At 36.3% G+C, this 13,939-nt stretch overlaps 1 protein-coding gene across 1 annotated transcript in view; it reads right to left on the bottom strand.

Moving 5' to 3' along the window:
- LOC139120225 (stress-induced-phosphoprotein 1-like) overlaps positions 1 to 9,130 on the bottom strand; it is a 35,282-nt gene extending 26,152 nt beyond the window's left edge. Inside the window, exons 1-2 of the mRNA XM_070684434.1 lie at positions 8,980 to 9,130; positions 639 to 730 (exon numbers count right to left, since the gene is read on the bottom strand). Coding sequence (XP_070540535.1) covers positions 639 to 730; positions 8,980 to 9,028 — 141 coding nt within the window. The 5' untranslated portion in view covers positions 9,029 to 9,130. The remainder of the gene's footprint in view (positions 1 to 638; positions 731 to 8,979) is intronic.
- Between the last annotated feature and the right edge of the window lie 4,809 nt (positions 9,131 to 13,939).

Below are 13,939 nucleotides of genomic sequence, written 5' to 3'. Positions count from 1 at the left end.
GGTTTGGGCCAAACCATGGTGGTGAAAGGGTTAAAGGTCAGGAAGTTATAGAGCTGAGTTGGGTGTGTGTGGCACAATAAATTCTGAAATACACTTTATGTAGATTTACTAGAATTACAAAAAGCTTCCATGCTTTCTTTGACAAGAACTCCGACCTCTCAATTAGTTGATGAAAAATGAGCATATTGTACTTGGAACGATGTATACATGTAGGTACATCACACAAGCCATCCGTACAAACATGGGTTCTCATTTGAAGGTACTGACTGGGTCATGAACCCATTTTATCAAACAATCTAAAGATTTGCAATGAGGTGAGGAACAAAAATGTGGGTGTGCACTAACATGTACTGACAATCAAAATCAATGATGGTAAAAGGATGACAAACCAACAACACCTGTTGACATTTCAAATATCTTTCCTTTTCTTTGGACTCAAGTAACAGTGACTGACGATAAATCCATATTCTTGACAGGACTTTTCATTGGCTACAGTTTTTGATCAAAATTTTGGGATAAATCTGAAAAATCACATGGAACTGAAAAAAGACAGTTTGCACTATGTTTTACAAAGGCGGCAAAAATAGACTTTGCCACCTTTGCACTCAAAGGGTTGAAACGTAATTTTCTACACTCACTTTGGTGGCTGCCTCTGAGTTGTTGTGCTTGTCTGGGTGCCATTTCAGAGCCAATCTTTTGTACGCAGCACGGACATCATCTTCTATCGTACCTGAAAACATGACGATGATGAGAGAAGGACAATGTCAATGACACTGCTGATGATTCCACTCTATGTTTACACTGTATCTTACAGCCTTGGAGAAGTATAGAACTGCTCCTAAACATTGCAATTTATACTTTTGCTAGTTTTGCAATTCTCTTGAAAAACGCCAAAAAAATTACTTTACAAATATCTTCTTGTACTTTTCCTGCCAAATGAATCAGTAATATGTTCAAATTGTAGTTCACTTAGTTTGTCATTTGCATTTTTTTTCTTCCCTCCATCTTGGGATTAAATGTTCTGCAATTATCAGTTAGGAAAAGGTCTCAAACTTACAGGACTTCATAAAAGCATGTTTCAGTTTGCATACAAAGTCAAAACAACAAAAATTGTTTTGAAAGGTGAAAAAACCTCAAATTTGTAAGAGAATTTTTGGAGACATCACAATCAAAAAAGAAAAAACTCAAAGAAATTGTTTATTCAACTCAGTGGAAAAAATGTGTAATAAAATTTTAAGTTTCATACAAGATGTTTTGAACAGAAAAGTATGTTCAACAAATGTTTGACTCCTGCACAAGAGAATTAATGATGTACATCTTTTACATGTAATGTATATGTGCATGTATAGAGACAAGTCTACTAGAGCAAAAGAGATAACATTCTATAATATTTCTTTTCATTCAGAAATTTTTTTTTCTACTTTGTTTCCCTAAATTATTTTGAAATACAAAGTCTAAGCATTGGCAACTCAAATGGATTCTGTACTGTGTGCATTATTGTTGAAAAATTGTAATGGTTCAGTTATCAGCAATAACAATAGGGCAGCATATGTACACCTTCATGAACTGTACAAACAGGCTTCATGTTTGTAGGCATTTTGTCATGACTTTGACAGTAGAACAAGTCACTATTTTACAGAGAAGACAAAAATATTGGAAACCACATCAAAAGTGACAGCCATTGGGGCTTTAATGGTTCCAATGAAAACAGCTGACTCCCACGTGACCTTATATGTACCCCCAATGTTTACATGGTTTTTATATTTCTATTAGTCATATCTTTTTGGACTACTGTATGATTAATCATCCTCATTACACTTTCACTTTCAACACATTTACTTTTTGGCAATAAGTCTACATCTGTTGGTGAAATTAAATACTCATTGTTATATGAGAAACAATAATGTGTGTAATAAATCTTCAAATTGATATTTAACCCTACTAATCTAACCCCTGCATAAAACTAAAATCAACAGCAATACTTTACATGTGTTTATGCAATTTGTACAAACATGTACAGTCAATGATTTATGCTTATCAACAATTTTGCATATATACATATTATATATATGCATATATATTGATAAAGACCAAAAGTAAAAATGCATGAAATATTTGAACTTTTTCAATAAATTTGTCAGGGTGTCAGATTTTTTTTCATGACTCACAGTACAAACACAAATATACAATATATACATAATGTAGTGGTATCTAGTCATCACAGACAGTCATGCTCCAAGGAGGACATGTATGCATTCAACAGATAAAAAATTCTCCCATTACAACAAGCAAGTCATCTACCAAAATAACAAGTAGCTGATAACTCATGAATTTTTCTTTCTGCCTACAGACTAGAGCAAATGATAGCTTTGTTTCTCATCCTACTTACACAAATGACGCGTGTTTTTTAGTTTCCTTTTAAATTTTTTGCTCACAAGATCCTACTACAATTTACCTTCATTTAAATATCAATACAGGAATGTTTACATGCAGTGGTGATTCAGACACACACCAAGAGAATCTGACACAAATTCATAGCTATGTTGACTTACATGTACATGCAAGTATCTAAAAGATATTGTATCCGCCTTTATATAGTATCAATCCCAAAAAAATCTCTCAAGACTATTTTTGAATCCTCCACATGATTTAAGTGTTTTATATGATGATAAGTTATGTACACATACGTATATCGTCATTCCACAGAAGGCTTGAATTACGTAAGGTATGTCAATCATTTTTACTGTGTGAGGACCTATGCTTACATTGCTTTCACCATGCATTGAGCAGTTGTATGTATGCAGATAATCTTTAATTTTGCAATATTGGTTTGCATCACCTTTGCGTTTGCCTGTCTTAGTGAAATTAAAGGGCCACTAACCCGAACTTTTGACATTTGCTATTTTAGTTTCATATGTGGACAGCAGGTTCTTGATCCATTCCACAGAGCATGTTGAAACCCCTCTATTAAGATTGTTGACACTGTGTGTATATGCGTCAAGTGCACTGTTATTGTTTACATTCAAATTCAAGTCCCTCCCAGAATTCTCTTCTCTTGTAAGTAATAACAATGCCGTTTACACATGTACAGACTAATTTATCAAGATGAATATTGTGTATCTCAACATACTTTGGGGAAAAGAACAAGTAACTTGATTAAAAATTACAACCAAAAGAGCGAAAACATCATGAAAAAGTGATCGCTATTGGCCCTTTAATTTGGCAACTACCTTATACCATCCATTAATTAACATGACAATAGGAGAAACCTGAGTTTTGAAATGGTGATTTGTTCTACAGTTTATTTTCCTACCAGGGTATTATTCACGTTGAAGCTACACATTCCTTGAACCAAGACTTTACACAATGTGCATTGGTACAGCAATATGTAATATAATAGATACAAAACAATCTTTACAACTCTATGTAAGTTTTTCGTGCGACTTTGGTGTGAAGGAAATGTGATTGTGTATCTCGAAACAGAATGTTTTAATACTTTTATCCTTACTTTCCCCATTCTCATGATAATCAATAATAAAATTTAGTGATCTGTATTGTGCAAATCTTAGAATGAGATAAGCGTACAAACTGTAATTGAACAGTATCTGAAATTCAAAATGGTTTGGGCCTATTCCCAACTCTGTAAAGAAAAATTAAATTTTTGATTTCATAAAAAGCAAGTTTACTCCCATGGTATCAAAATGAGTAAGCTAGGAAAGTATTGTGAAAATTTGAGATTCCGAAAAAATTGTCCTTGAGGAGCACACTACCTTACGGTGTGTAACAACATGCAGAGTGAAAGGTTAAAAGTGCAACAAACTTTTTTGACTTGCTAAATCAGTTGGCAGTGATTTGTAAATATGTCCCCTAAAACTTTTATGGTATCGGGTACCCTTTCAGTCAACTTCTTGAATTTCAGTAAATATAAATCATTAAATTAAAATGTTCATGAGTCTAAGATAACACTTTTATAGGCAGTGGAATCTAAAACTTGGCTAAAAGGGACCACAACAATATGTATAGGCCAATACACACATGTGCCTGCTTGTACATGTACCTACCTGTATAATGTAAACAAAGCAAAGGGGTCATCTCTGTCCACTGTTTATTACTAAAAATGTCTATAACATTAAACATACACGTACACTCCAATGCACAAATGTTGGAACGACATATATGAATGAAGTGTACATGAAGTGTACATGTAAGTACTGTATTCTGTGTGGGTACACTTTTTGTAGGGGATGCATGTACATGTCTTTGCAAATTTCCTGAACACACTGTTGGTAGAGGGTTAATGATTAAAATCCTGACACAATTGACTTGGTTAAAACGAGGCATTTCATGAATGAAACACAAAATCAAAATAGAAATGACCTGTTACTGGAGGAAATGTGTGCGTTGAGACTGACCATATTTGGCACTGTGTATACACGTGATCTGTGTGGCAAATCGCTCAGATTTTTATATTGTATTTATGAACTGCCAGCTCTAAAACTGTTGTCTGCTGTTTTCCTTCATGGACATGAATGGTTCAATATTCTTACATTCACCATAAAATAATTTAGATCATGTATAATACCAAAAGCTGCTCACAATATAAGAAATGAAATCCACATATCAAACTGGTATAGTATAAAATACATATAGCTATTCATGCACATATTCAGCACTGTAAAACTGTGCAGTTAAGCAACACACTCTGTGACACATCAATACTACACCCACAGTAGTCATTGACTAATAGATACTCATTTGGTATGATTGAGTGTATAACATCGGCGGAGTAATCACAACGGAATGTATGTACATGTATAGAACCACACCTTTTACAATGGATCTGAAACTTTTACAGGTTTTATACCTGTGGCTGTATCTTTCTGAAAGACCTTTTCTACAATTTCTAAGTGTGTGGCAGAAATTTCATTTCAGCGATATACATTTCTTTTTGATAATATGGAAATTCAAACTCAAATGCTTGAAATGAAAGACATGATGTGGAAATATTCTGCTAACAACGATCTGATGAGAGATTATCATTGCAGAGAAGTACAAATATTTTGTGAAATATTGGCCATTAAGGTAATTTATGGAATTGAGAGCTACATGTAATGAGTGCAATATCATTGGCTGATGCGAGAATGGTATTGTCATGCCATCAATGATCAAAAGACAAAATTGATTTTATAATCAGTATTGTGCAAGTCATCTGTTGGTCCCCAATGTTTATATTAAATGTCCATATCATCTGGGTCAGTCCTGTTGGCCACTTCTAGTACTGGTCAAGTGATGGGAATTAGGGCAATTTTTCAATGCATTTGTCAGATTAAACTGCCGTACACGTACATGTACACTGCACAAACAAGCAAAAAAAAAGATTTTATAAGCAGCATCATGCAAGTCATCTGTGGGTCACTAATGTTTATATCACACATATATCATATGTGGGTCACTCCATTGACAACTTCTGGTACTGGTCAAGCGATTGGAATTAAGGCAAGTTTCAATGCATGTACCAGTATTGTGGATTAAACTGCCTGAACACATGGATACACTGTGAATGCAAGATATTGGAAATAAATATAGTATGGCAAACGTCCAGAAACTTAGTCTAATTAGTTCAATCAAACTTTTGTTCACAGAGTTGAAATTTTGTTCAACACATCTTTCACGCAAAAGACATCTCTGAAAGCATGAGATCTTGCGGTTCAAAACAACTACCAGTAGCAAGTCCAATTCTGATATTCAAACATTAAAAACTTTCATACTCTGTTTGTTGATTGACATTGAAGAGGTGACTTATGAAATCAAACAGAGCTTGTGTAAGATATGTTGAAGTTCAAACATACTTTAAACCATGTCAGTCTAGGAATTGTGAACTGTGGTAGGAAACAGAATAAATGTACATGTAAACTAGTTATCGTTGGCACATTTGCAGTCTGACTTTTATCTGTATATGTGTTGTAACATGGAATTGTGAGCAAGGTACACTGTATGTATTCCAAGAAAATTCTGGGCAAACAGAGAAAGTCAGTTTCCCCATCAACTTCCCCTCCTATCTATGTTACACAGCATCATTCAATGTACCGGCAATTGCTGATCACTCAAGTATGGGCCACATAATGATACACAAGGGCTGTCGTGTACATTGAAGGTATCAGAACACAAAATGGATGGAACACATGTGCTCCACAGACAGATAAAATGTCTCAGAGCGGCAAATGTCAACCGGATGGAATTTTACACTGGAACTTAGATCTGTGAGCTCCTTCACGACTTCATGTAAGAATGGATGCTATTCACTTTCTACGCATACATGGATACAGTACATGCAAAAAAACAGGGTAATGAAATAGCACAGCAGATGGAGAGTTACCTTTACAATATTTTGTACCCTCATGGATCTTGAAGTATCTACATCTTCAACAGCATCAGGATTTGGTTAGATTTGGCAAACTTCACACCGATTCCTCATTTCAGGAATTTCATCAACAGTTGTGTCTTAGAAAATTTGTACGTTCCAAAGTTTTTGTTTTTCTTTCAACTGAAAAACTTGGAGTCATTGAATGGAACGGCAACTAACTTCTGACCTTATGACCTGTTGACCTCTCTTATTTCTGAACAGTATTTACTATACAGATCCCTCTGCCGCTAAAATATTGAGCTTGTATCAAAATATGGTGATAGGCTAGGTTATATGCATCTCGACGAATACTAAATGTTCCACATATTATGTGACTGGATGGGCTGCAGTCACATACGTTATAGTTTCATATTTCTTTGATGTCTATACATTTATATAAATAGTCAGAACACTGTATATGCAAATTTGCACGTTGTACGTCAGTTCAAATACAGTATCTGAAACTGAAAGGAATCTTACAGGACACACTTTGCGAAAAACAAATAAAGCAGCAGTACCTATGTACATGTGATTGTGTAAATACTCAGACTTAGAAATACTTTCTGAAACAGCTGCATTTGTAATTTGGCAAACTTTGTATAAAGTCACTGCTGACAAAGATAGGTTAAACGTTCCGTTTGTACAACCCTGATCATGACCTACATGTACCTCAATGCCTTGATAGAGATCACAAGGCAAAGCTACTTACAATGTAAGAAAGAACTTTGCACACAGAAAGTTTCTCTACACAAACCTTCAACATTTCAATTTTTGATAACTATTTGTTGATTTTCAATCAAATGACTTCAGTATTTGGTTACACTGGTAGGAATCCTACCGATATCAAGGAAAAGGAGGGAATAAGGTTTAATTGAGAACCAAAAAGTTCAAAGTAGCTTTCATTGCTACGCTAGTTATATCTAACCACAAAATAAAAGTGTAGAGTGTCCCTTAGATGAATTGAATTGATATGTCAGACTTGAGAAGAACATTTTACAGTAACATACTGTATAATATGTACTGGCATAGAAGTGACAAAAATTTTCAGAAACTAATAATTACATCCACATGCTCCAGAGGTGTAATTTAGAGAGCATGGTTACAGTGCTGATATATGCTTACATATAAAGGTGCATAGATATTGAAGTTATTGATTGTGGTTTTGATGTCATGTATTGTGGCATAAACTGGCTACATGTACGTGTGCAAAAGCATCATTTTTTCAGATTGAGCCTGCTCAGGATAAATGCCATGCCAGTCTCATTTCTGACATCTCAAAAAGTGCAAAGAACTAGCTGAACTTGAGACAAATCTGGTAGATTCCTTTTTCCAAAGGTAGAGGTTTTACATGTAAACTAGAAACATGAATCACTTTGTTCTCCAATGTTCATACATTCACAGGGCTTGAAATTGCCCAGCCGGGTTCAGGTTCACAAAGGTTTTGAGCTCAGGATGATCAACTTGGCAGGCACTTACAGTGACTTGTTACCCCAGAAAAATAAAAACACTGAATAAGCAAATATAAATAGAACGGGGCATCAGCCTTCGTTGTGACTTGTCAATACTTTGGATTCCTTCAGTATATATCTCCATAGAATTAGATAGCTGCACTTGAACATGGGGAGAAGGTGAAAGCCCCTCCCCTTTATTCACCTTTCAAGAATCAAAGGGGTAAGAGTTTACACCTTATAAATGCTACTTTTGTTTCACAGTCGTCTACCAACAGCAGGAGGAGATACAAGATGAACAACTGGCCGTTGACAATGACGAAGCAGTTGTTGAGATTGAATTTCACAGCTGCGAAGCAAGTTGAGCCATTGTGCGTTTGTTGGCAATGTTGCTCTGCGACAAATCAAAAGTTTGTGTGTCGGACTTCATCCCGTGGAAATGGATAACTAAACCTGACAGTCCGCGCTAAAATTGTCAGTAATCAATGTAAAATGTCCTAATCGAGAACCATGGCATTGGCTTTGAAAGTAGGAAAGGCAACGAGCCTTCTCACCTGTGATTGAACAAGAATACAATGTTAACCCTTGACCCAAATATCCTATGTCGTCGCAAACGTACGGTAACGGGTATCCTTCTCGATCCGTGTGAAAATAAACCCCTTGGAGGTGTTTTTAATGCTGACGCAATGTGTCGAATCCACGAAAACCAGTCAAACTCAAGATGACTGAGAATGGAAAATTACGCGTCGTCGAGCGACAACATACGAACCGAAACACAGCCGGAAGTGATTTTTTGCTATATCGGCAATTTATCATAGCGCACGCTCGTCGCGTCGTCCATGCAATCGTGCACAAACGTTTGCGTACTCGGCAAGTTGGAGCGATCGGTTCGAAATTCACCTACGAGCAACAAAACCAGCACATCGTAGCCCCCATCCGACCAGATAACCCCTGTATCAATTTGAACAAAGGAAACGGCGCGGAAATTTTACGAGTGGCCCTTCCCCCAGCAGGGGAAAAACCACAACAACTGAGCGCCCACAGTCAACAGAGCACCTGCGCAACGACTTCGTTGACAGTTGATGGCAACTTGAAACGAAAGTCCTGCATAAACAACGCGTTACTTACCCGGGGGTAGTTCCAAGATTCTGAAGGCTTCTTCTCGGGTGAGACCCATGGTGAATTTTCCACTTATTTAACTCCGGACGATTAAAAATTGCAGACAAACTTTGGAATGTCAACTAGATGCGGCCATCTTGGACCAGTCACGTGACTATTAACTGGGGCGCCAAATCTAATGCATTGTGGGAAAACATTATCCTGACGTAAAATGACATATATCTGATTTATGACACAGCGATGCCGTTACTGCTGACCAGTCGAATTTAAAATTTCAACATATTAAGTTATGAATTATGTAAAATACTGCTGTATGCATTCATTATGTGTTTTGCTTTAAGTTAAAATGGAACCTCACGCAGGTGCAGTTGCTCTGTGATTGTGACCGGTAAAGCTTTACGGGGGGGGGGGGGGGGGGGGGGGGTCTGGGGGCCACAAAAATACCTCAAGCTTTGAGGGGGGCCAGGGGAAAAAAACCCATCAATTCAATATTTGCCCAGAATTTCTGATCTATACAATAATCCCATAATCCTGACCTGTATGTGCATCCAGAAGATCATGTGGCACTGCATCAATGCTATGGTGTCAGATTGTTGAAACTTTATGTACACAAGAAAATAATCAAAGATTTCTCAGTGACGGCTGGCAGAAAAGGCAAAAAACCCCCAAATTAACATTTATTGTTTCCTGTCATCTGAAAACATGCGCATTATGACTATTTCAAAATAAAAGTTTGTTAGAAAAATTGAAATATGAATGCTCTGTCAATTTTGAAAAATAATGCTGACAAAATGTGAACTTTGACTTACACAAGGTTATCTGCATTTTAATATGAACATTGGATTGTGAATGGAATGAGCAGAATAACATGAATTCATGTTATGGATAAGGTGTTTTGTTCAAGAAATGTTCTAAAATATTCCTCAGCATTGTTGCTTTCAGTAGCAGCTACTTGGTTTTATGGCAACCAAATTTGAAAAAAAGAGAAAAGTAAAAACTAGTTGGCTTTCGCCAATTTTAATTCCTAATGTTTAAAACTTTCACTGTGAGTCTGCAAGTTATTCAGCATCATCAAATGAAAATGTATGCTGAACTTGTGCATGTACATCTCACTTTCCAGAAATATCTGGATATCTGCAAATGATGTACCGTTAAACTTCAAAGATATACCGGTAAATCACTTTGCCAATTATCTGCTCCTCTGATTTTCTGTTCACCATTTCCAACTGACTTCTGTGCTTGTCTTTGTGTGCATCATATATATCAGTGAGACATAACAAAAGAAGTATTCATATTTAGTTATTAACTTTTCTTCAAAAATTTACAACCAGATATGTTTTATATTGCTAGCCTTTCCAAAAGTGTGCCACTTGCAGTCCCTGCAAAACATTCTTTTTATAGTCACATAACCCTGAAATGTTTTGTTATACCATCGATTAAATGTCCACTACAGTTCCTGCAACTTGATAGACTGGATATGTCTTAGTGTGTAAGCATGCATGTATATAGTAGGGGGCCAGGGAAAAAAAGCAGGAAAGAAGAGGGGGGTCATAGATTTTTTCCATAATTTACTAGGGGGGGCATGGAAAAAAAATCACCCAGAAAATAGAAAATCCCCCAGCCTCCCCCGGGAAATAAATTTTGAACAGTCCCTAAAGGTAGTTGCAGTACCGTAGCTCGATGTTTTGCCGGGTATTTGGGTCGGACGGCAAAACCATTTACAGTACAAAATCAGACATTCAATAGAAAAAAAGTATTGCTGCTGAGTAAGTTATTTTCTCGCCAGTTTCTCTGCAAAACGGAATAGTTTGTCCCACTTTACATATTTTTCACACCAACAAATCAAGCGCGATGACATTTCTAAAAGCGTTTTTCCTAATGAATACCCCTTAGTCTGCATAGAGACTTTCAATGAAATTGTAATATCACAACTTACAGTGTCACGAGAATATCTAAACGATGGTAAAAAGATAGGGGGTCGTCGATCATAAAAGCTGAGAAACTATATTCCTTAATTTTGGTGTCCCAACCCCCTCCCTTAAACGAAACTTCTTAATGCAACATCAGCTATAGCAAAACTGTGTTGTTTAATATGGATGATGAAAATCATCCTGTCTTTAACGCACGCGTTGTGCAAAATATGGACAAGCGAAGTTTATGTATACGTTTACACTTTTTCAACGTTCAAAGTAGTTTATTTTTTTCTACCAGAGTTTTAAATTTTCTTTTTTGTTTTTTTTTTAGATTGTTGTAATTTGTTTCCCATTTTTCCTTGATGAGGTGGAGATGGTACTGCGTCAGGGCCGAATAGTCACATTTGGTTGAGTTCACACGTTAGAAAACCGTATACAAATTCATACGTGTCTCGTGTCTGTATTGGCATTCTTTCGTATTGTAGCGCCGAACGGGATTGTATACGTCCCGCCGGTCAGCATACACAAAATGTTACCCTGATAGATTCCTCGATGGTTTGCTCTCTTGACGAGAGGGTGGCTACTTACGAGGACAACAGCTGTACCTCATTGTATTTTATCATTTTTATTTACGAAAATTGCGAAATCCGTGTTATGAAATAAATATGCGGCTCTAGTTTGATCATTTCAGGAATTTGTTCAAAACTGTCCAGGCTGTTAGCTGGGAAGTCTAAAAGTTATAGTCCGGCAGCCAGTGGGGTAAACCTTGCTTTGTGGTCTTAAGTTTTTTTCTTGGTGGATTTCGTTTGTCAAGACCACCACAAAAAGAAATATAATTACTGGCCCTCTGTCAGCATTGAGCAATTTGAGAAAATTAGCATAATCAAAATGGCCGCCAGTTTATTGCTTTTTGTATGAGAAAGAAGACTCAAATGGCTTTATACATACTGTAACTTTATTTTTCTCGTTTAATCACCAAGCAGTTGCTGACGGCAAACAGGAACACAAATATTGGCATATATAATTTGAATGGCATGCTAATTTGCATAATTTCAAGATGGCGGCTAGCTGTAAACATGTCCGGCAGCCAGCTGCCAGTGGGGTAAACCTTGCTTTGTGGTCGTAAGTTTTTTTCTTGGTGGATTTCGTTTGCCAAGACCACCACAAAAAGAAATATAATTACTGGCCCTCTGTCAGCATTGAGCAATTTGAGAAAATTAGCATAATCAAAATGGCCGCCAGTTTATTGCTTTTTGTATGAGAAAGAAGACTCAAATTGCTTTATACATACTGTAACTTTATTTTTCTCGTTTAATCACCAAGCAGTTGCTGACGGCAAACAGGAACATAAATATTGGCATATATAATTTGAATGGCATGCTAATTTGCATAATTTCAAGATGGCGGCTAGCTGTAAACATGTCCGGCAGCCAGCTGCCAGTGGGGTAAACCTTGCTTTGTGGTCTTAAGTTTTTTTCTGGTGGATTTCGTTTGCCAAGACCACCACAAAAAGAAGTATAACTACTGGCCCTCTGTCAGCATTAAGCAATTTGAGAAAATTAGCATAACCAAAATGGCTGCCAGCTTATTGCACTTTGTATGAGAAAGAAGACTCAAATGGCTTTATACATACTGTAACTTTGTTTTTTCTCGTTTAATCACCAAGCAGTTGCTAACGGCAAACTGGAACATAAATGCTGGCATATATTATTTGAATGACATGCTAATTTGCATAATTTCAAGATGGCAGCTAGCTGTAAACAATTCTTTGTTAAGCGTAACTCTACATTATTATCATTAACTGTACTTTGTGCAGTTATTTTAACACAGTAGCTTTTACGTCAATGTTTTAATAGTTGCACGTACATAAACTTCTTTTTCTGTTGCAAATTAATGTTGATAATCAGACATGTAAGCAGCCGACTAGTTTAGCCTTCGTCCATTGTCGAGTACTAGTCTGTTTACTTGTAAAAAGATATAACTGATGCCGACAGTGTTCTCGTAATTGTGTTTCACTCTGCCAAGAGCCTCTGTTATGTTTCTAAGTAAGTTAGTGATCTTTATGCCTTGGCTAAAACCAACCTGAGTTGTGATTTTCTAACCGAAACAATGATTAAGTAAGGTGGAAACTTTTTCCTAGCTCGACTATCAATGAATTTTATGTACATTTAAGAAAAAAAACGTTGTGATTTACACTACTTTCGAGGTTGATATGGATTTTGCTGACGTCACATTGAATCCATGATTAGTCACACTTTGTGTATCAGAAAAAGACTATGGGTTTGGAGTACAATGACTTATAGAAGATATTTCCAAAGTTACTTGGGTTCTCTAAAGGTAAAAAGGGGAAGGCGGCTCAACACACCATACTATTTTTGAGGATGTTCAGTTTTTTCGTATGTTACTCTTAATATGTGTATTGGGGGGGGGGGGGTTAATTTATTTTTGGATGTACTATGACGATTCGTCGTTCGGTCTGTAGTGTCAAAATCATTTGTGATCCATTTTAACGTGCATTTCGAAACTCTTAAATGTGAGTTCTTCTTCAGTCTTTTAATGTTGTTATCCTTATTTTGTTCGTGTATGACCTCTAGAATTACATTTGTTCATTTAGTAACGAAACTATTATTGATATATTTGGATCTGAATCCAATTAAGTGTGAGATGGTATATTTGTATTGTCTGTGTATGGCCTGTTTTCCTTTTGACGTTGTTGATCTCTCTTGTTCTTTATTTTTGTGTTAATTTGTTTGTTTTTTTTTCTCTTTTTCGTTGATCCTTTGCGTTGATTTTGGCTATTACTACAAGTAATTCATCTTTTAAGTTTTGTTTCTCTTGTATGCTATTATTGGTTTTTCAGAGAGCAAAAACTGAAGACGTTCATCGCTTTCAATTACTTTCCATTTCATTGTTAGTGCTTTTATATCGTTTGTTCTAATTTGTGGACTGTATTTGGTTGCGTATGTATATTAGTTTTATTATTCTTGATTTTCCCTAGTTTGAGGTACGATTCGCACTTTGTGTGTCCAACTTCCTTTTTCTGATTGTGCGATTTC

Source organism: Ptychodera flava, chromosome 20 (assembly GCF_041260155.1).
Source record: "Ptychodera flava strain L36383 chromosome 20, AS_Pfla_20210202, whole genome shotgun sequence".
In the NCBI taxonomy this organism is placed as follows: Eukaryota; Metazoa; Hemichordata; class Enteropneusta; family Ptychoderidae; genus Ptychodera; species Ptychodera flava.
The sequence above is the reverse complement of the archived record's forward strand: the minus strand, read 5'-3'. Positions and strand labels throughout refer to the sequence as shown.